Source organism: Crotalus tigris, unplaced genomic scaffold, assembly GCF_016545835.1.
Source record: "Crotalus tigris isolate CLP2741 ecotype Arizona unplaced genomic scaffold, ASM1654583v1 scf7180000018103.2265978, whole genome shotgun sequence".
Classification (NCBI taxonomy): Eukaryota; Metazoa; Chordata; class Lepidosauria; order Squamata; family Viperidae; genus Crotalus; species Crotalus tigris.
Window position 1 is genome coordinate 401231 of NW_024096824.1, and position 23627 is coordinate 424857.

A 23627-nucleotide genomic window follows, 5' to 3' on the forward strand; every position below is an offset into this window, starting at 1 on the left:
ACTGTGTACAAAGCAATAAATACAAAATTGATTTAACCGTTAAAAGGACTGGTCTTAGATTCAGTCCCACATAATAAGGCCTGAAGCAAACTACATATGAGTAAGATTTATATACTGAGTCATGCTTTTATAAAGTGCTCTTGTGTAAGAACAGTTTTTTATTATTATAAACAGATGGTTATAAATGTATCCCACCCTTTTATCAAACACAGTAGTTTACATATTTAATTTGAACTGTTTTCTTCTGGCAACAAACATGTGAACTATCAGAGATATATTTCCTCAAAAATAAAGAACTACAGTACTCCATAGTCTTTAACTGTTTGATTTTAAAATATGTATATCCTGCATCTGGCTGAAATAGAGGTAGTCCTTGACTTATAACCATTGGTTTAGCAACTGATCAACTTTACAATAGCATTGAAAAAAGTAATTTACAAAAGTCCTATCACTTACAACCCATGCATTATCACCATCATCACATGATCAAAATTTGGGTGCTTAGAACTGGCATGTATTTATGACAGTTGCAGCATCCCAGAATTATGTGATCACCATTTGCAACCTTCTCAACTAGCTTTCAACAAACAAAGTTAATGAGGGAAATCAGATTTACTTAACAATCACATGATTCTTTCACTGGAGTGATTTGCTTAATAACCATGGCAATAAAGGTTATATACTTATTTAACAACCACTTTGTTTAGTAACCAAAATTCTGATCCCAATTGTGGTCAAAAGTTGAGGACCACCTATATTCACCATGTGGTTTAAACATTAAACTGATGGCCATTTTGACTCATCTCTCAGTAATATGCAAAATGAGCAAGAGCTACTGAAATCTCATTGGTACCAATAAGGTATTGAGCAGACTTTAGGCATTTTAATTAAATAAATATGATGCTAATATCTTCCATCTTTTTTTTACATAATCAAGGCAAAATCAGAGTAAATCGACTCCTATTCAGAAAATATATTGCCAAGCAATACTTGTATCACCATCCTTCAGAAGCACAGGTTTTCCCCAGTCCAGCTCAACACATTAAGACTGAAGCTTAGATTACTGTTCATAAATGGATTATATATGCTTGATTCTAAGCACTTAAGCAGTCTAAACATTTTCACTTGATCCCAGTATATTCACAGGCTTGGTGACTATTACTGAGGAATATGAGATGACAATTCCTAAAGAGACCTGATTTTTATAGGGCCTCTCCAGTGTGTTGCTTCTGTTATGGAAGCAAAGAAGTCAGGGAAGATCTGATTCTCCCCATTAATCTCCCCATTCCATTAGGTCTGTTAGGTCAGACCCACTAATTTCATTCTGCAGAATGTTCTCTGAATGAATGGGACTGAAATACAGACATGGATAATGCACCATTATTTTCACAATTAAGATTTCCAAATCCTCTCCAGCTCACCCTCTTTCTAGATTGCTCTCGTTCAAAATAAAAAAAATTTCTATCCATAACAGGCAGCACAGGAGAAAATGCACAAAGAAGTTCATTGAAGTACATTAAAAAGTTGCAAGAGTCACTGGCTGGGTTTATACCTCATTGTAAGCCAAAACAAACAGTATTATTGCTTCTAGCAATCCAAACCAATTTCTTCACATTGGTCACACCTTCACTATCTCCAGGTGAAGAAGATCTATTAAGACAGGAGAGCAAAGGCAAACAGAACTCTTTCCAAAACTCACCCCATAGAGAGAAAATGTTCCTACAAATGGTTGCTTGCTTGCAGAGTTTGAGTTTCTCTGGCTTTGTAGGACTCTATCCAAGTTCTATCAGGGTTGCCAGTGAGATTCCCTGAAAAAACAAACAAACCCAAGTTTTACTTTCAAGTAAATCCAGATACTTTATGAAGAATCCAGGTAACAAAAACCACAATAACTCAGTTTTAAACTATTTTTTTTCCTATCTTATACACAATGTAATACAGTGTATAAAAATAAGATTTCATTAAAATTTAAAATTATGAGATGTAGAAAACCAAACAGAGATAAAATTCAGAAATGGGTTTAAAAATCCAGCACTAACAACTCTGGTTTCTAGATTGAAGATTCACTGTTTCAAATCTGATCATTTGGAACAGTGGTGGCGAACCTATGACACGGGTGCCAGAGGTGGCACTCAGAGCCCTCTCTGTGGGCACACACGCCATCGCCCCAGCCCCGCCACATCATGGCCCCCTCACTAGCAGCCCGCCTGGAGGAGAGTCGCCCTGGGCGCAGCCTGCGCAGAGCAGCGCAGCCAAGGACATGCAGCCTGGCAGCAGGGACAAGACTCCACCCTCGCACCCCATCGTGTACAGATGATGCTGCGGGGCGCAGAGGGCATGGCCACCATGACACTGCTGGGCTGCGCTCTCTCTCTCTCTCTCTCTCTCTCTCTCACACACACACACACACACACACACTCTCTCTCTCACTCTCTCTCACACACACACAAACACACACACACACCTATAATAAAGGTAAAAAAGGATATATGCAGCGTTATCTTCATTTTAGATATCAAAAGGATTTTGCGGCTCCCGGTGTTTTGTTTTTGGTGGGAAACGGCTCCAAGTGGCTCTTTGAGTGTTTTGGGTTGCCTACCCCTGAGTTAGAGTATAGAAAAACTCAAAGTACTGCAAGATTGTAAGATGTGGAGAGACCTGGGCCGTAGAATTACCAAGAGTCAGACACAACAGAATGGATTTCATCATCATCATAATCTGCAGGCAACCTTGAGCTCCCAGAGGATAGATGGTATATAAATTTAATAAATAAGTGCCGAATCAAAAACTCTGCATTGTCTCATTTGATTGGTATCTCCCCAAACAATAATAAAAATTCAGGAAAGGGTTTTGTCTATACAATGCCTATTTTATCAGGGGGTTATTGATATATATGTTTAAATAAATGAAATCTATTAGGATGGAACTGAAATTCTTACATAGGAAGCTGCTTCTTCGGACTAAAAGAAATATTCAGGTGTTTTTAAATAAAGTGTTGGATAAAGTGACGCCTCTGTTCCCATTGTTCAGAGTTTGAATTAGCGTTAACATGTGAGAGATGCTGTAAAAAAAAAATCAGCATCAGTAGCAGACACGAAGAGATTCAGCTTTTTGTATTATACCGGAGGATACAGCGGTTAAATTTTCACCTGCCCCGCAACTTTTCAAAGCAAAGGAAGTGAGGGAGGAAAGAAAGGGGACGTAGCAACTGCAGGATTAATCGAAAATTAAAAGGTGTTTCGTGCTCCGGGATTAAAATCCCCACCACCCTTCCCAAAGCGATTCGAAACAATCCCGAAGGTGGGATGGGGTGCTACAATTAAGTTTCTAAACTGCGCATGCTCTCACCCACAAACTGAGTTCCCCGGCTTCTCAGCAGGACCTTTGTTACCTTCTCCGGGCTCAGCAGAGCCAATTTGGTTCGTCTGCGCAAGCTCACATTATTCTCCCGGTGCTGCTTGGCCGGCCGCGTCTTTTAGCCCTGCTGGCGGGAAAGTGCTGGTTGTCGTGGTGACGGGACGCGGAGTGTGGCTCGAGCCGGTCTCGAGCCAAGCGGGGAAAGGGCGCGGAACTGCGGCCGCTCGCGGCCATGACTGGCATTCTGTGCGATTGGCTGAATCGGGAAGTGAAGCTCTCGCGGACAGTGGGTGAGTCCAAGGAAGCGGGGTGTCATTGCTTTGAGGCCTAGGCGAGGGGCATTGCCTCTACTCCACTGGTTCCCAGCAGGCTCCTCCAACAAGAGGGAACATTCTTTTTTTTTTTTTTTTCCAGCTTGTCTCAAAGCAGACCGTGTCTTTTCTCTGGAAACCGAGCCCCACTTCATTCAGGGTGGGAGAAAGCACCAAAGTGCATGATATTTTGGATATGTTCAGAGGCACTGCCCTCTCCATCATGCTATTTTTGGTGTTTTGCTTTGCCACAGCCTTGGAAAACGGGTGTCTAGGTTGACACTTCTGCCTGCCTTTATCTGCTGCAAGGGAAGATTAAAAAAAAAAAAAAAGATTAGAAAATAATATGAGGTACATTTGAGGAGAAAGCTGCGCACATTTGTGGTGTTGGAATTGAATAATGGATTATATGCCAACACCTAGCAACCATATAGATTTTAAGTTTGGCATTAAGCTCGTGGAAACTTTTGAAGTATTCACTTTTGATGACTGAGAGCAAAACATATTTAATGGCAGTACATTGGAGATACTTTAGAATTGAAAACAACTATTTTTAGCGGCAGTGCTTTATGACAGTAACAATATTGGACCGTGTTTCCACACAGTTACTTTGTACTGTATTTTCCAATTATTTAAAAGAAACTCATGGGTTAATTTTTTCTACAAACTTCACGTTGAGTATTTTGATAGGCTCTCTGAATTTGCAGAAAGGATTCTTTGCAGTATTTTTTTTTTTTTAAAGAGAATGGTGATTTAATGACTGCTGGATCTCTATATGCTCTACCAATTATCTGAGGCCTGTACCACCCAGAGGGCCAGTGTGCCTATATATTTCAACTTAAAAAATGGGGAGCTGACTTGTCACAAAGCAAAACACTATGCTCCAGAATAATCATTTATTTATATCCCATTTTTATTATTTTTATAAGTAATTCAAAGCAGCAAACATTCCAAATATCCCTCCTCCTATTTTTCCCACAACAGTCCTGTGAGGTAGGCTAAGCTGAGAGAGAGGGCGACTGGCCCAAAATCAGCCAGTCAGTTGTTAACTCACTGAGCCATTCCTGAACTTTCCTGGAACTTGAAAAAGAGAGCTATCTATAGCCAGTGTTTTGTTTAAAAGTGTGTCCATCTGTCTTGAAAAAAGCAGAAAAAGTATAAGCGTAGGGCTGTGCATTGCTATAGTGCACAGGGACCCACATGTCTGCAATTCTTTAAACCAAATATGGTCTTTTCTGGGGAAGAAAGGCAGCTGTGTAATCCCAGGAAAAAAAATGCAGCTGCCTTATTTGAATCCAAAATGCAATGGTAAAGTACAAGGGGTCAGGTAAGAATACACAATCAAGAAATGCTATTTGAAATAGATGCTTCGTAAACTATCTATGGCAAGTCTTCCCAGTCACTGTTTTGCAAAACATTCACAACAATAAATACCCGTCAGAATCCAAATCTGGGATTCCACATTTGTTGTTAATTGCGAAGTCGTGTCCGACCCATTGCGACCCCATGGACAATGTTCCTCCAGGTCTTCCTGTCCTCTACCATCTTCTGGAGTCCATTTAAGTTCACACCTACTGCTTCAGTAACTCCATCCAGCCACTTCATTCTCTGTCGTCCCCTTCTTCTATTGCCCTCAATCTTTCCCAGCAATAGGCCCTTCTCCAGTGAGTCCTTCCTTCTCATTAGGTGGCTAAATTATTTGAGTTTCAACTTCAAGATCTGGCCTTCTAAAGAGCAGTCGGGGTTGATCTCTTCTAGGACTGACCTGTTTGAACGCCTTGCAGGCCAAGGGACTTGCAGGACTCTTCTCCAGCACCATAGTTTAAAGGTCTCAATTCTTTGTCACTCAGCCTTTCTTATGGTCCAACTTTCACAGCCATACATTGCAACTAGGAAAACCATGGCCTTGACTATACGCACTTTTGTTGGCAGGGTGATGTCTCTGCTTTTTAGTATGCTGTCTAGATTTGCCATAGCTTTCCTCCCCAGGAGCAAGCGTCTTTTAATTTCTTGGCTGCAGTCCCCATCTGAGGTGATCTTGGAGCCCAGAAAAATAAAATCTGTCACTACCTCCATTTCTTCCCCATCTATTTGCCAGGAATTGAGAGGGCCGGATGCCATGATTTTGGTTTTCTTAATGTTGAGTTTCAAGCCAACTTTTGCACTCTCCTTCTTCATCCGCATCAAGAAGCTCTTTAGTTCCTCTTCACTTTCTGCCATTAGAGTGGTATCATCTGCATATCTTAGGTTGTTGATATTTCTCCCGGCAATCTTAATTCCAACTTTTGATTCATCTAGCCCTGCCTTTCTCATGATGTGCTCTGCATATAAGTTAAATAGGCAGGGCGACAGAATACAGCCTTGCCGGACTCCTTTTCCAATTTTTAACCAATCAGTGGTTCCGTGTCCAGTTCTCACTGTTGCATCTTGACCCGCATATAAGTTTTTCAAGAGACAAATAAGATGGTCTGGTACTCCCATCTTTTTAAGAACTTGCTCAATTTGTTGTGATCCACACAATCAAATTTAGATGTCATTTATCGCTGCTTATTTTGTTTCTAGTAGTAGTAAAGAAATTAGTGAGAAATTATCATTTTTATAATTATTCCTGAGGTGGAAAAAACAATTGTATAAAAGAAGGCTTCAAATTTATATTGAATATATCATTACAATTAAGCCAAAGATGCAATTCCAGTAAATAGGAATTTGCTCACAGAAATTCCCAGACTAACCCATGACATCTCCAGCAAGTACAGAAAAGCTGTTTTTCCACCTAAGGCCCGGAAGAGATAGTAATGAACTAAATAGACTGCAAGTAGTCCTCAACTTACAACCATAATTGAGCCCAAAATCTTGGTTGCTAAGTAAAGTGATCACAATCCTGACACTCCCAGTTGTGTTAAGTCAGGTCATTAAGCGGACAGAGTAACATGTAAGGAGTGTGTGATTCCTCAGGATAAGGATAGACTCTGGGAGGCTCCACTCAGGAAATGAAAATCTTCCCTGCTGAAATCCAAGCAATCCCTGAGTGTCTCTGAGTGAGAGACACTTGCATGTGGCCTGCCCTGGGCCTGTCAGGGATACCCAAAGCATCTTGAGCTGCTTACTTTATCATACTTTATCATTATCTCTTCTTTTATTTTAGCTCCCTCTCATCTTTAGTGACTTGCAGAAAGAGCTTCCTCCAAAGAATGTCATCTCTCCAATGTACACAGAAGGGAATTCCTTCTGTGGGGTGCAGAAACAAAGCAAATCATTAGGATCTGAGCTCTATTTTTGCACCCCACCGAAGGAATTCCCCTCTGCTCCTCTCAATAGGCAGCTCTTTTCAGTCAGCTCCCAGGAATGAAAGGGAGTTCTCTTGGCAGGCGACAATAGCTTGCAACCTTCCCTGCCAGCTTTCCCATTGACATTCTGGGGAAGCTGCAAGAGGAAATTGCAAATGACAATCGCATGATTGTTTGGCAACTGGTAGTACTTGCAGACAGGTTGTCAAGCAACCAAATCAGGATCACATGACCAGGGTTTTTGTGCAAAGGTTTACAACATTAGGAAGTGCTTTACAGGCTGCAAAGCACTCTTTCTGTGGTTGTTGTAACACTGAATGGACATTAAACCACCAGTTGTAAGTCAAGGACTACTTGTATTGTGTAGCTCAGGGGTCTTCAAAACTTGGCCCTTTTATGACTTGTGGACTTCAACTCCCAGAATTCCTCAGCCAGCGTGCCTGCTGAGGAATTCTGGGAGTTGAAGTCCACAAGTCATAAAAGGGCCAAGTTTGAAAACCCCTGGTATAGGTTTTGACTGGCTGTCTCCTAGCAATCTAACCTTTACACTTAACAACTTTCAGATCCCTGCCTTTGAAGATTTTGTGAGCAGTTTCCATAAATGGGGAAAAAAAGAAGGTTAAATGTTTCCAGTACTTCTTTGTGTATGATGTGATTAGATTGCTCCTTATAGGAGTTCAAAGCTTGAAAAACAGGTTGAAGCAATTTGCAACATCTATCCTCTCACACTGTAACTTATAATTAGTTGTCTGTTGTGGCTTGTAGGCATCTTAGTAAAGAACATGACCTTCAATTTAGTATAAAATTGAGATGGATTTTCTTCCAGCTCTATATTATATTATATTTGAGCCTCCTCCTCTATCCAGTGGAGTTATTAGCATATAAAAGCCCTGCTGTTGATATGTGACCAACTTTGGAAGAAGAAATTCCACTTTAATTAATAATCAATTATATTTATACACTGCCCAACTCTTAACAACTTTAGTTACTTTTAACAGCTTAGAAATTTTAAAAAAGGGAATCAGAATCTTGCTTATCACTTTCTTAGCACTTTTCAGATCAGGAACAGGCTTCTTTTGGTGCTGCATCTGAGCTGCATTGAGATAGCATAATGTTTGATGTTAATCAGCAGTAGCAGTTGCAAACTGATGTTCCAAGTTTCATAGGTGTCTATCTCTGAAATACTAACTCAAGCAAACATCACAATGTTTTCTGCATCAAATAGTTAAAAATATACTTAACTTCTGGTTTGTTAATAAGTAGCCACACATCTAATCCAGGTAGAGTTGTAATTGACTTATCACCCATTTATGAAGAGATTAATCAAGACTATATTTTAGAAATATTTTTGTACAGTCTTGCTTGCAAAACTGAATGGGCAACCTGTTCTTTCAATTATTTTGCACTGGAAAATTGTTCAGGTAGCACCTATTATGACACATCTAAGCACAATAAAAGAATAATACTTGTTTTTCCTTAGAGGTATTTTTATTCATGTACAAATGTATGCTGATTTGTAATTATTCATACAGTTGATTGACTAAACCTTTAAAAATTGTGTGGCATTCCCTCTTTTGGTAATCCTGAATTAATGATGTGGGTTGCATAGTTTGAATGATGCTTAAGATAGCCTTGAGTTACTTAACATTGAATTTCCAGAATGCCTGTTCAGATGCCTGTTGAGCGTGTTTGCTTTTGTAGCCACTAATTTAAGTCTCTGTTTCACTATTGAATCAGGAAAGTACATATTCCATTAATGTAGCTTCAGGGCTTTCTGTGGTATGTTGAAGGCTGTATATCAAAAGTGAGTGGGATGAGGACTCTTTCAGGAAAGGGTGAAAATGCTGCTAATGTCACCCATTTGGCCTAAATTCTACTTAGTAAATTCTACTTTGGTCCTGCCCACTTTGAGAGATGGGGAACAATCTGGATACCACAGAAGAATTGCTGAGAAGCCATGATTTTTACACTTCTGACTTAAGGAAACAAATCTCTACAAGAGTTTGGAGACAGAGCTTCTTATGTGAAAAGCCTTTGGATGGTGTTCCTTCTGAGCAATCCAGTTACATATTTGAAATTCCCATAAGAAAACAAGGAAAGGATTTTGGTTACCCAGGACGCTTTTACAGATTCAAGGGATGCACTGTGGTTAGGTTCTCTCAATTAATAAGGACTCCAGAGGACAATCAGTCCTTGTAGGTATTTGTTTATTCCACAGTTCCTAATGTTTTAGCTACAAATGCTTTCCCTCCAGAGCAGCACCCACACTGGAGATGAAATCCTCCTGAGGAGAAGCAGAAGAACCAATGTTCTATTCACTTTAGTTCACAGGGCAGTGATTTTATGTTTTCTTTTGGGAAAGGTCCTTTGTTTACTGGTGTTAGGCTATCTTCAGGCTTATACCACAATTTTACTTTTATTTCTTTGTTCAAACCTGCAAGAAGCTGTACCACTGATTTTTAGTATTTGTTATTACTTAAATCAGATTTTGCAAGCAGGCTGAAAAATTAGGATTAGAAATTAAGGGCCATAGATTACATCCATTGTTTGTAAACTGTCCATAGACAATCCATGACTTGTTAGATCACAGATATTTCCATACCAGATTCCTCAATGCCTTTAACAATGACAGAATTTCTAATGCACTGCCTTCACTCGAAGAGTTGGGATACATTCAGAGATGTATCTGCCTTGGAAATAGTCCATGTTAAAATATATAGCAGAGTCAAATAATTAGCCCAGGAAATGTTTTATTACATTTTGTATTACATCAAAAACGGTTCTATCGTAATTTTTATGTCATAAAATATTTCATGAAATTTGCCAAATGTCAATTTTGGATTCATTCTGTTTGCCCATTTGAGGTATTTTGGTTCAAAAATTGTTGCCCATCATTTTGAACAATTAAAGGCTATACACAAGCAAATAGGAGAGTTTTAGTACTATAGTATATAATATAGTAGAGCAGGAGTGTCAAATTCAATTTCATTGAGGGCCACATCAGCATTGCGGTTGCCCTCGGGGGGCCGGGTGGGTATGGCCAGGGTGGGTGCAGCCTACTGGGTGGGTGTGGATGGAGTGGGTGTGGCCTACTGGGTGGGCATGGCCAGCTCTATATTGTTCGCGTCAAGGGTGCCTATGGGAGCCTGGGCAGGAGTGGGACAGATCTGAGGGTCTCTGGCAGAAGGGGGTGGACTGGGGCAAAGCACCAAGGCATGGTCCATTTCTTCATTCCTCACAAAGGCTGACACCTCCCCAGCATGCACCTAGGGGGCGTGGCCGACACGGCAGGGGCTGGTTCCTCGCTATTTCTAGACGGCCTTGTGGAGGTAAGACTGAATGTGTTTCAGCACAGATGGCCACCACAAAATTGTACATTGGTTCCCAGCCGGCCTGGGCCAGAGCCAAGGCAGTGGGGGCTGTTCCCTCACTGTTTCCAGGATGGCTTCGCAGGCCACATGAAACCACTTCACGGGCCACATCTGGCCCCCGGGCCTTGTGTTTGACATGTCTGCAGTAGAGTATGTGAAACACAATCTCAGTGTCATAGCAACCTCAACTGAAGAAAAATAGTTTTTTAAAAAAAATTGCTGTTATACAAAATCAGAGTCCACGGATACTATACAAATTAAATTTAATGTTTGAATTGGTTATCATTTTCTTCTAAATACTTCCTTTCTTATTTGACACATGACCTTTGAAGATTCCTAAATAACATTTTCTTTCGAAAAAATATTAACTAATATTAGTTGTAACTACTTTATGGGGACTGACCTTTGATACATCATATATAACTCCTTCCAAATAAAAGTTAATAATAAAAATGGCAATGAGAAATAAATATAAGTTATTCAAATAAGGTTAAGATAATACAAATAACAAAAATTAATATAATATAAAATAAAAATATGTAGTCTTCACAATGTGGTGATGTCAGCCTTCCCTAGTAAACTAGACAGGAAACATGACCAAACGAGTTAATTCTACTTTATTGTAACTATAGTAACAGAATCTTTTAAGTCTGAAAACTACTTTGTAATTTGGCTACTCTGGTCACAATTTGATCAGCAAAAGTTGGTGAGGTAGATTATGCAATTTATCTCATATTAGAGAATTCATAATTAACTTCTTCACTTAGCTATTTCCATAAATCTATTGGAAGATTCAGAGAAAGCTGATTCTATGTTAACATGGTGACAAACGAACCATTGTTTATTGATGAGCTATATTTTATGTATTTATTTAATAAATGTATATAGATACTCATATGCCTGGGAATTCTAGACAGCAAACAGAAATAAAAACATCAATCAAGCCATAGAAATCCATTGAAAATGAATTGGGTTGATATACTGTACAATCATTATAATGAATGATTATGTATCAAATGCAAATAACTGCAACTTATAAACAAAATACTTTCCTTTTTCCTTTGGAAATTAAATTAGATGCAGAATCTTTCGCCCAAGAATTTTCCTCTGGCTATCTCATCGGAGAACTTCTAAACAAGTATGAACTTCAGGAAGATTTTGATCAGTTTTCACAAAGCAGGTGAGTAGTATCAGTACTGGTCTAACAATGTTCTGTATACTATATCATAACTAAATTACTGTAGGTTCAGTTAACACTTTCTTGTATTGGAGAACAGGATGGGAGTTTGCAATTCCCTTTCCCACTTTTTATATAGAAACTTTCCCTTATTCCCATGTTTGCCAATGCTCAGTCAGTTTCCCACTGAAACAGAAAAGGACTGTGTGATCTCCTTTTCTGAACTACAGTAATCTGCATCCATAGCCAGAATGACCAATGGTTGTTAAAAATTACAAAAAGAATACCTTGTTTATACTCATGTCCCCAAAATTATCACAGAGATGGCTGTGATCTGCAAGTAACCAGCAAGTCAGAAATGGGCAATTTTTTTTACTCCATATAACTGCTTCTGCTTTGAAAGAAAACACTTTCGTGAACTGTCTCTAGGCCTTTGCCTTTGCATTGCAGAGACTGACTTTACAAACTACTTTTGGTGAGAGTGATGCAGGGCTGATAAGCTGTACATTGGCAATTTTGGATAGCGTGACAGGGCTTGAAGCTGAGTAACATCTGGAAGGCAATAAATTTTCTACCCTTGCTGCAAGATATTTCTACCAGTGTATAAAGGGAGAATACCAAAAGAGTAAAGCTTGGTACTCTTTGTATTCTTGCCTTTGCTTGGTTGGAGACATCAAGTGAACAAGCAGCCCCAGTAAGAAGAACAGCAAGAGGATTAAGCAGTGGTTGGATTCAGTTATGAAATTCAGGAGGTACTTGACAGTGTTAAATTCTGATGTCAAGCCCAATAGCAAGATGATGATTTGCATTTCACAGTTTGCAGATTCAGAAGGTACTGGTTTTCATATGATACTGTGATAGATTAACAAAATGTTCACTTCTTGTCACCATATAACTAGTCACAGTAGCCAATTTCAGAAGCAGTATGACTGCTTATGTCACTTTAGATGCAGTGGCAAGATTCTATTCTGCTTTTAGATTCCTATATGAATTAGCTTGGAGATACGGACAGTAGCCTTGATGGACCTTGGATTTGTTGACCAAGTTCATGGTGTGCAAATAAATTATTATATTGTATAATTATAAGGTATCTTGAATCACACTAGATTCCTGATGACTACATGGAGAAAATCATGTAATTTTCATGGCAAGAGCACAGTATTGTTTGGTACTGATTTCTAGGATTTTTTTTTTCTTCTAGTTTACAACTGTAATATTTCTTGGTAGTCCAGTCCACTTCAAACAGTGACCGAGTCTAAGTCTACCTAGATTTTTAAGTTAGTTTGGCTAGGAGGTACCACTTAAACTTGTCAAACTCCAATGATGTGTATAGCAATTGATTGTAAAGCAATTAAGATTAGTAATAGTAAAGTTGGAAGGGACCTTGGAGGTCATCTAGTCCAACCCCCTGCTCGGGAAGGAAACCCTACACCATTTCGGACAAATGGCTGTCCAGTCTCTTCTTAAAAACTTCCAGTGTTGGAGCATTTACTGCTTCTGGAGGCAAGCTGTTCCACTGATTAATTGTTCTCACTGTCAGTGAGTTGGTATTAGTTGGTATTAGATTGAAGACTGTAGATTTTAGTGGAATTAAAGCTGAAAACCAAGCATGTTTATGAGTTCTGACTTTGTTTGGTTCCATTGCTGCCACACTACATGAGGCTTACTGCAGAGTGTTAGGCTTGCATATGAACTCACAGGAGAACATACATATTCTACATATTTAGACTTTTTTATATTGTCTCTACAGGCTTGCCAATGCAAAACTTAACAACTTTTCTCGCATGGAGCCAACCCTTCAACTTCTGGGTGTACAGTTTGACCAAAATGTAGCCCGAAACATCATGACAGAGCAGCATGGAGCTGCTATTAAACTTGTGTACCAATTGTATGTGGCCCTAGAGAAAAAGAAAAAAGCAGGGCTCACTGGAGTTGCCATGGATGCAATGCGACCTTCAGCTCATGCAAAGCTTAAAAGTGTAGGAACTGAAATATATCGTGAGGTGAGTTTGTTTATGTTAGGACATCTTTCTTAATGGTGAATTTCTGTCAGTAAAGTATTGCCTTCCTATTTACTTCTTTTAGGAATGAGAATACAGTACAAGGACACAAAATCCTGTTTAGGTCACCTCATCCAGATGTCGAGAGTGCACTGCTTTAATTGTTAATTAATAGTGCTTATATTGTATTCCACTCCTGAAAGTGTCTGACACATATTATTATAGTTCAACATGCAGTCCAGATGTTTGGATTGGATTTGGCATTTTTATCTACCTATCGAGCTTTCCCAAGGACCTGGCACAGGCAGATACTGCTGTTTGATAGTGTTAAAGTTATTGTTGCAGTATGTAATAATAATAATAATAGTAGTAGTAGTAGTAGTAGTAGTAGTAGTAGTAGTAGTGGTGGTAGTAGGGACCTTGGAGGTCATCGAGTCCAACCCCCTGCTCAGGCAGGAACCCTACACCATTTTGGACAAATGGCTGTCCAGTCTCTTCTTAAAAACTTCCAGTATTGGAGCATTCACTACTTCTGGGGGCAGGTTGTTCCATTGGTTAATTGTTCTAACTGTCAGGAAGTTTCTCCTTAGTTCTAAGTTGCTTCTCTCCTTGATCAGTTTCCATCTGTTGCTTCTCATCCTGCCTTCAGACGCCTTGGAGAATAGCTTGACTCCCTCTTCTTTGTGGCAGCCCCTGAGATATTGGAACACTGCTATCATGTCCCCCCTCATCCTTCTCTTAATTAAACTAGACATACCCAATTCCAGCAACTGTTCCTCACATGTTTTAGCCTCCAGTCCCCTAATCATCTTTGTTGCTCTTCTCTGTACTCTTTCTAGAGTCTCAGCATCTTTTTTACATCGTGATGACCAAAACTGGATGCAGTATTCCAAGTGTGGCCTTACCAAGGCATTGTAAAGTGGTATTAATACTTCATGTGATCTTGATTCTGTTCCTCCGTTAATGCAGCCTAGCACTGTGTTGGCTTTTTTTGGCAGCTGCAGCACACTGCTGGCTCATATTTAAGTGATTGTCTACTAGGACTCCGAGATCCTTCTCACAGTTACTACTATTGAGCAAGGTGCCCCCTTTATTATACCTGTACATTTGGTTTTTCTTGCCTAAATGTAGAACCTTACTTTTTTCACCATTGAATTTCATTTTGTTAGATAGCGCTCAGTGTTCAAGTCTGTCCAAGTCCTCCTGTATCTTAAGCCTGTCTTCTGGAGTGTTGGCTATTCTTGCCAGCTTGGTGTCATCCGCAAATTTGATGAGTTCCCCATCTATCCCCTCGTCCAAATCATTGATGAAGATGTCGAAGAGCACTTGGCCTAGAACAGAGCCCTGGGGCACCCCGTTACACACTTCCCTCCATGTAGATGCAGTTCCATTGAGGACCACACGCTGAGTACGGCCAGTCAGCCAGCTACGAATTCATCTGGTGGTGATGCTGTCTAACCCACATTTTTCTATCTTATTGAGTAGTAGGTTGTGATCTAATTTATCAAATGCCTTACTGAAGTCCAAGTAAATTATATCCACAGCATTCCTCTGATCCACTAATTTTGTCACTCAGTCAAAGAATGCAATAAGATTTGTCTGGCATGATCTGTTTTTGACAAACCCATGTTGGCTTTTAGTAATGACTTTGTTTGCCTCTAGGTGTTCCCTGATTTGTTGTTTGATTATCTTTTCCAGAATCTTCCCAGGTATTGAGGTCAGGCTGATAGGTCCGTAATTTCCTGGATCCATTTTTTTTCCTTTTTTGAAGATGGGAACTACATCAGCTCTTTTCCAGTCCTCTGGTAGTTCCCCAGTGCTCCAAGATCTTTGAAAAATATAGTTCAGTGGTTCTGAGATCGCATCTGCCAATTCCTTGAGAACCTTGGGGTATAATCCATCTAGTCCTGGTGATTTGAACTCGTCTAGGTTGGACAGGTGCTCACTTATCATTTTCTTGCCTATCTTAACTTGTGTTTCTATACTGTTTTTTATGGCACTATTTTTGATAGGTTGGTCTGTTTTTTCCCTTTGTGTAAAGACAGATGCAAAAAACGAGTTAAATAGTTCTGCTTTCTCCCTATTGCTAGTCACCTTCTTACCACTTTCACCCACTAATGGACCAATCGTTTCCTTCACTTTTTTCTTGTTTTTTACATGTTGAAAGAAGCTTTTTTTTGTTATTTTTGACTTTGGTCGCAAGCCTTAGTTCATTTTGAGCCTTGGCTTTCCTCACTTCATCTTTTCAGGCTCGGGCTATTTGTTGATATTCTGATTTAGTTATGTGCCCCTCTTTCTACTTTCTATACTTGTCCTTTTTATCTTTCAATTCGTCAGAGAGTTCTTTATGCAGCCATGCTGGTTTCTTTTGAGAGCTGTTATTTTTCCTCTTTGTTGGTATTGAGCTAGACTGGGCTTCTATTATCTTGCTTTTCAAAATTTCCCAAGCTTCTTGCATTGTTTTCCCCTGGAGGATTCTCATTCATGGAGTCCTTCCCAAGCCCTCTCTAAGTTTATTAAGCTGTTCCAAGTAAAATTGTCTTTTGCAATTGACTGATAGTATCTAATGTCAATGCCAATGGTGTTCAAGTGATGCTTCAATTGGAATTGTACCTAAAGCAAAGGTGGCGAACAGATCTAATATAGTATTCCTACCTCCTATTTTTATCACCACAACAACTATATTAAGTAGGTTAGGCTGAGAGGGAGTGACTGGCCCAAAATAAGTTGTTTTTGCGTTCTTAAAATCTATGCTGATACAAATTCAAAAAACCCAACTCCTTACAGAAATTTAAGTGATTACTTAAAAAAAAAATTGGATTAATTACTGCCAAACTGCAGAAGGTAGACACCTCTATTAAGTAATTTGCAACAATACTCTGGGTCCATTTTATTGCACATATGAAGGATGGGAGCACATACAAGGCTTTCCACTAGACTAAACAAGTTCCACAGTGTTGATTCATATGGGGATTCATGGTACCACTGGCTTAAGCCTCTGGGAAATTCTCAGAGTTGTTTCCCGTCATACTGGTTCACTGGAGAAAACTGGTACTTTAATTACAGTCTAATTCTTTGATTTATCTTCTCCCAATAGATATCTTCACAGCACATTATACTTTCAGTTTTAAAACAATGAGCTGTTGTATGAGGGCCTGTATTTCCTATCTTGTAAAGTTGAAACTAGGCCATAGGCCCAGAAAATTAAGTGAAGAGATCAGTACTATATATTTTTCAGAACGTATGTTTCCTCACTTCACCTACATATTATTCTCTCTAAGCAGGTTGTACTCTCACTATCAAGGCAAAAATCTGTTAAGTTTATAGCTAGTCCTCAATTTACAGCCACAATTGAGCCCAAAATTTCCATTGCTAAGCAAGACAGTTGTTGAGTTTTATCACCTTTATTGCCACAATTGTTAAGTGAATCACTACAATTATTAATTTAGTGACATGGTTGTTAAGTTAATCTGGTTTCACATTGACTTTGCTTATAAGAAGGCTGCAAAAGGTGATCACATGACCCCGGGACACTTTACAAATACATGCCACTTGCCAAGTGTCCGAATTTTGTTCATGTGACCATGGGGATGCTGCAACAGTTATAAGTGTGAAAAATTGTCATAAGTCATTCTTTTCTGTCCCATTGTAACTTTGAATGGTCACTAAATAAATGGATATAAGTAAAGGACTACCTGTACTGCATCTTTTGGGCCAAGTTTACAGTTGAAATCTTTTTCATACATAAGCCCATTTATTTTTATTTTTTATTTTGCTGTATTAGATACTTTGCTTGAGCTAACCTGGACTTTAAAACATGCAGTTACTAAAAAATATTATAATCCAATTGAAGGTTCCTGGAGTATTGATAAAAGTTTTCAGGTTCCTGTAATTAGAAAGAGAAAAAAATAAAACTAGAGTATTAAAATGCCAAATACCGTCCAACATCTCCAAATAGAGATAAAACAATTATAGTTTACAATAATCCTTGAGAATTATTGATGGTCAATGTAGACTTTTCCAATCTGATATCTCATCGACATATTCACTGCAACTCCAACTATCTTCATGATGTATTGGTTATAATTCCCGGAATTCACCATCTGCATGACTAATGAGACTGGTGAGAATAATGCAAACCATACTCCAAGACATCTAGAAGCTACCATGTGGAAGAAGGCTCATATAATTAATATGGTTGTAATGATCCTTCAGACAAGGTACTTTGCAGCACAAAAGAGCTGTTTGGAAGATCCCCTTAAATTATTAAATCATCCACCGTATTTTCAAGGTTTGACTGCTTAGGAAACAGCTCCTGGTAGTGCCTGTAGGGCCACTTTGCTTCAGTAAAAAGCAATATGAAGAGGTCCATCAAAAGCAATGAGGTCTTATTAAAAAAAATGAACTCCCTTATGCATGTCTCAACCCCTGGTCTTTTCCAGTAAAAGTTCTCTTAGGAAATGGAAGCACAGATGAGCTACTCTAAAATGGATTAAATCCACCAATGCAGGACAAACAAGATTCTTATGCTTCTTCCTGTGTCATATACAGCAGGGATCCTCAACCCTGGCAACTTTAAGACTTGTGGAATTCCACTCCCAGAATTCCTCAGCCAGCAAATTCTGGGAGTTGAATTCCACAAGTCTTAAAGTTGCAAGGTTGAGGATCCCTGATATACAGTATAGTTTTGCATGTATATATCTATCTCATTTCATTTCAGCGACTCAAAACACTAGTACCACGCCAGGCAGACCTCTCACTCCAGCAGATTTCAGACAGCTTTCAAAACAAAGCCAAGATCCTGGAAAGTAAGATAGTTGGCATGCAATTAGTGAAACAACAGCAAGCCAAACAGATCCAGGAGGAAAAAAAGGTTGAAGAGCTTGAAAGGGTGAGTGCTGATTTCTTTCTCTGGCCCAGCTCCACAATACCCTTATTTCCTGCTTTGTATTTAATCAAAGGCCAGGTGTATTACTAAATTGGTCCTTATAGCTTGGCTTCCATCACTATCATGCCCTCCAGACATGAAAAAATAACCTGTCCCAGAATTTTTCAAAAAATTGCTTGGCTGGTTGGGCCTTCTAGAACTTGAAGCTTTTATGCATCTGAAGGACTCAAGATGGGAAAGAATGGTGTATATAGAGGCTTCAGCAAAGTAGTTAAGTTTGTATTGTCTGTGGAGATTCTCAGTCATCCAGTCATACTTGTCCCAAGGATGCTTTTTCAAAAGGCAACTGGACTTTCTTTGTTTTTGCTTGAAGAGTTCTGAACTGAAAAAGCTTCTTAGATAAGAAGCAAAACATTTTCAAGCAAAAACAGAATCCAGTTGCCTTTTGAAAAAGCACCTTTGGGTTAAGATTGTATTCTATGCCATTAAAAGCAGAGTGAATTGTATTATCTACACTTGATTATTTTGAGCTAGCATGCACATAGATTTATGCATCAAGAGATACACCCAGATACACTTTAAATTATCATTGGTTATGGGAGGTACTGAATGTCTTCACATATAACAGCTATGCACATGAGTGACTGTGATCAGATCCTCCCAATCCAGGAAGGGGCACAATGGAAGCTGTGCAAAAGCATCCCAGACATGACTGTCACCTGCTCTTTGAGCAGGAGTTGGATGTCTAGGAAGACTCCCAAATTATGTATTGGGCCTATTTGGGGCAGAATAACCCTGTGCAGCACCAAAGATGGCATAGTCTCTAAAACCCAGAACCATTAAATCTTGCCAAGGTTTAGCTAAAACCTGTTGTTCTCCGGCTGGGTGCCATAGGCTCCAGGGACTGGGGTAGGATATCAGCAATACACCCCATGGCAATGGGCAATCTTGTCCAGCAGCTTCATGTTGATGTTGAATAGGAGGGGAAAGAGCACTGAACCAGGTGGAATCTTACAGAATTTTTAATGTGATAGAGGATAATATTTTAAATTATTAAGTATGTGAGAGAATCATATTGAATGAATGAATGAATGAATGACACTCATTCATAAGAATGAGTCTGGTGAGTGTTAACGCCACTTTCCTGGACAAAATTCAGAACATCCAGAAGTACATCAGTAAGATGACACCCAAAGATGAGCTGTTTAGAGAAATGTCTGAGGCAGCAGCAGATATGGAAGGAAGATCAAGCAGAAGAAGTGCCAAGGCAAAACAAGACTAAATAAGATGTACCATTGATAGATAGCCGAGGTAATAGACATTAGAAAATCCTACCAGTGATTACAAAGAGCCAGACTAAAAAACAGCACTGTGGTACTGATCACAGCAGCACAAGAACAGGCACGAAGCACCAGATCCATAGAAGCAGGAGTCCCCCTAGACAGGAAGTATGTAGAAAGGCCTCAAAAACAATCCATTACATGAAGAGAGGAGCAGCGTAAACTGAATGGCACAACCAAGTAGCTGGCATTGTGTACAGGAACATTGACATAGTATATGGGCAAGTCCAGATGGGAGATCCCACCAAAGGTCCTGGAGAACAGGAAGACTGAGATCCTGCTGGATTTCCAGATCCAGCAGACAGCAGGTACTGTCCAATTAATCAGACATTGTGCTGGTAGGCAAGGACCAGAAGACAATAGTGGTGATAGATGTAGCAGTGCCAAGTGACAGCAACATCAGGAAAAAGAAGTAGGAGAAGATAGAGAAATACCAGGACTAAAGGAAAAATTAGAAGGAATATGGAAAGTAAAGGCCAAAGTGGTTCCAGTGGCGATAGAAGTATTCACGACTGTGACTCCTAAGCTGGGAGAGTGGCTCCAACAGATCCCAGGAGCAATATCTCTGTCCAGAAGAGTACAGTGCTACGAATAATTAAGATTGCACAGAACTCTCAAATTCCAAGTCGTCTGGGAGAGGACCCAAAAGTGAAGAAGACACATATCGCCATAGGAGTGAGAAAGGATTTTTAAAAATACTTCTATGTGATTAAGATTTATTTAGTAACCAATTTAAAACAATTTACTATCTTTCCCTTTGAATATGTAGAAAATGGTAGAAAAACGCAGGCAGAATGAAATCATGGCCAAGATTCAAGCAGCAGTTATCCAAATTCCAAAACCGTTGCCACAGCATACTGACAAAGCGATTGAAGACCAAAAGCTGCAGAAGAAGAAGAAGGAAGCCGACGTAAGTTACGAGATTTTATAGTTATTTAAAGAATGCATAAGCAACAGCATGTACTACATATTTTGATTATCCTGAATCTTAATATAAATGCGTTCATTTTTAAACAAGTATTTCATTGTGCAGCATTATACTTTGTTAATAATAATGGTGTCTGATAAACTTGTGCATGAAATAGCATATGCAAAGGGAGTTAAAACAGGAAAGATGGCAATTCTGTATGTGCTGACATTGTACACATGTACAAAAGGGCGAGACTTCTATTGTGCTGCCACAAATGCTGTTTTTTCCTGTTCTGATGGCTTCCCGCCTTCAGATACCACCATATACATGGAAAAGAATCTTCAAAACAGTACTAGTAACAGTGAAATAAATAATCAGACACTTTTTCCTGAGAACCAAATTAAAATGCCTTCCACCAGTTCTTAAGCCAGTGGGAAAATATCCTGGTATAACATTTGCTCTGCTCACTGGACATCCCTATCATACCAAAGGCATGATGCTAGGAACAGGTGCTGTCATTATTTACGATATTCAGGGTATATTAAAGACAAGACTGAGTAGTTTCCCCAGTTTTGTTTCCTTCCCCTCCTCTAAATGTCATCTGCCAGCAGGAATTTATCCACCAATCTCTCTCCTTGATGTGAGAAGGAAATGGGACTAGGGAAGAGTCAAGATCATTGGTTCTAGGGTTAGGCTCAGAAACCTGGCAGTTACAGGGGATCAGCTAATCTGAAAGAATCTGATTTTCCCCCTGCCAGAGTAGATTGGCCTCAGATTACAGTGTTCAGAAGTTCAAGGGAAAAGAGAGTGTCCCTGCCTGCTAAAATAACAACAGGAGTTGAGTTAATCTCACTCTCTGCAAGTCACCTCATTGCAACCCCACAAAATGATCAATGACGTCTCTAAACTACACCCACATAACACTGCTAGAGTTCGTTGAGTATATAATGGGAAAATAATACTTTAACAGTGGAGCAGATAAGGACACTTTACAATGCATCATGTATAGGTGGGAATGAGATAAGGCATTATCATAAGGACTTTGTAAGGTAGTTAGGTGCAAATGAGGAAAAATGCTGTAGTAACTATATATAACTGAGATTCAGATCATTAAGACTCAGAGTTGGAAATTCACCCCTTTTTCTTCATAATAAATATGCAGGAAGGAACAGTCATAATCCACACATATCCCTTCAGTTAGACAGGAGTAAATATAAATCTAGAGAAAGGGGGGGGGGTTTCCCAGAATTTAGCTGAGGAATCCTTATTTAGAATCACTTTAAAGAAACACAGTGATTGCTAAAAGTAATAGTTCATATATTTTATGGCTAAGAAATCAGCAGACTGCATAGGCCCCTCACCACTCCATTTATGGTCCTTGGAATCATCAAGGCTGAATTTTGTCAGGCTTTTAGTGGGGGTTGGATGGATTTGGGGGCAAAATAAACCTTAAATCTTGCAGAGGCACTCATTTTGTTGCTTAATACCACTTAATCTCCAAACAGCAAACACATTCTTCCAAAAATGTATCCCTGTTCACTCCAGCAATGTCACATCCATAATCTTCCCTTTGGAGATGCCGGTTAGATCTAGAAGTTGCCCACAGACTGAAAAAGATTGTTAGAATTTACCGTACTGCCATGTTAAAATCCAATACAACTCTGCTGTCCTCCGTCTTCTTTCCCTTTCCCTTTCCTTCAGAAATGTTTTGAGGATAACATGCACTGTTCCTAAGACAGCAGAACAGACACAGCCCCCTGATTTTACAATGCCATATATATGCCAAGACTCGCATTATTTGGGTGACCATGCCACATTTTATTCTATTCACTTGTTTTAGTGGGATCTCGTTGAGATAATGTGTGGATGTTCTTACATGGAATTGTTGCAATCCTGCTTGCCCTGCTGGCACTGCATTTGTTAGGGAGAAAATCTGCTCTTGGAAGCAAAAATGCTTGCTGGAATGTAAAAGTGAGCTTATAAAAATGGGTGGGCCTTCAATCATGCAACTGCAGCTACCATCTTGCTTTTTGTAATCTCCCCAACTGAACACTCCTGTGGGGGGGGGAGTGGTAAAGAACTCAAGGTCTTGAATCTTTTCTGTTCACGAAGAAGAGGTGAGGAGATATTGTAAACTCTTAATAATTAAACATATTTCAGTTAACTATTGTTGTTAATTGTTCCATTTGTTTATATGGCTGTTGTTTTATTTGCTTATTTCACTTGTCTGCTTAAACATGAATAGTAATTAATTGGTACAATACAAATTAAACCAATGCATTTACAGAAATCTTTTCTTTGGTTCTCATCTAATCACTTAAAAGTTTGTAATAGCATCAGACTCATACGGCTCATGGATAACATAACTTAATGAAGCTCCGATGCGCTTTACCAAGCTTACTGGCACAACCCCACCTTGAACACAGAAACCCCATGGCACAGTGCATTTGTGCTTTGAACATCTTGTTAATTTGTAATGGGATGCCATAAAGAATTAAACAGAAGGAAATGAGTTAAAAATGCTTACTTTTTTTCTAGATCACATACACTGAAATTAGGAACTTCGAAAAACAAATGAGGAAAGAGGCTGTTATGCCTGCCAAACTCACAGAAAGGTAATGTTACTTCTAGTAAATTTTGCTCTGTTTTTCTGCTGGACTGTGTGGAAATAGAAACACCCTCCCATTGGCCAGACATCCTACTAATAAGCTTTTGTTTCAGTCATGTAGATGATTAAATATGCTGTATTTGTAGTCCTGTACTGACATAAATGCTGGATAGATAAGCTATCATGCATAATTTCATTTTTCACTGGAAATACTTTATATTTCTCCACACAGTTGAAATGTCAGCATATACTTCATTAATCAGCTAGTTTACTACCAATAACTTGGCCTCACCCAGCCATCTCTAATGCAATATAAACCCTGTCCTTATTAATTTGGCATAACAAAAGTTGGACAACTATAGAAGAAGCCATAAATTG

At 39.2% G+C, this 23627-nt stretch overlaps 2 protein-coding genes across 16 annotated transcripts in view; one reads left to right on the plus strand and one right to left on the minus strand.

Moving 5' to 3' along the window:
- Positions 1-3520, minus strand: part of PRLR (prolactin receptor) — a 156651-nt gene extending 153131 nt beyond the window's left edge. For 6 of the 10 annotated variants that reach the window (XM_039347883.1, XM_039347882.1, XM_039347885.1 and 3 more), the window contains exons 1-2: positions 3349-3476; positions 1700-1808 (exon numbers count right to left, since the gene is read on the minus strand). The gene's annotated coding sequence lies outside the window, so the exon portion shown is untranslated. Of the gene's footprint in view, positions 1-1699; positions 1809-2939; positions 3062-3348 lie in introns of all 10 variants that reach the window. The other 4 variants (XM_039347884.1, XM_039347875.1, XM_039347878.1 and 1 more) reach the window with 3 other exon arrangements.
- Positions 3516-23627, plus strand: part of SPEF2 (sperm flagellar 2) — a 105658-nt gene continuing 85546 nt past the window's right edge. For all 6 annotated transcript variants that reach the window (XM_039347874.1, XM_039347870.1, XM_039347871.1 and 3 more), the window contains exons 1-6: positions 3516-3647; positions 11404-11506; positions 13254-13506; positions 18224-18394; positions 20501-20641; positions 23180-23256. In XM_039347874.1, the coding sequence (XP_039203808.1) occupies positions 3590-3647; positions 11404-11506; positions 13254-13506; positions 18224-18394; positions 20501-20641; positions 23180-23256 (803 nt within the window). In that variant the 5' untranslated portion in view covers positions 3516-3589. The remainder of the gene's footprint in view (positions 3648-11403; positions 11507-13253; positions 13507-18223; positions 18395-20500; positions 20642-23179; positions 23257-23627) is intronic.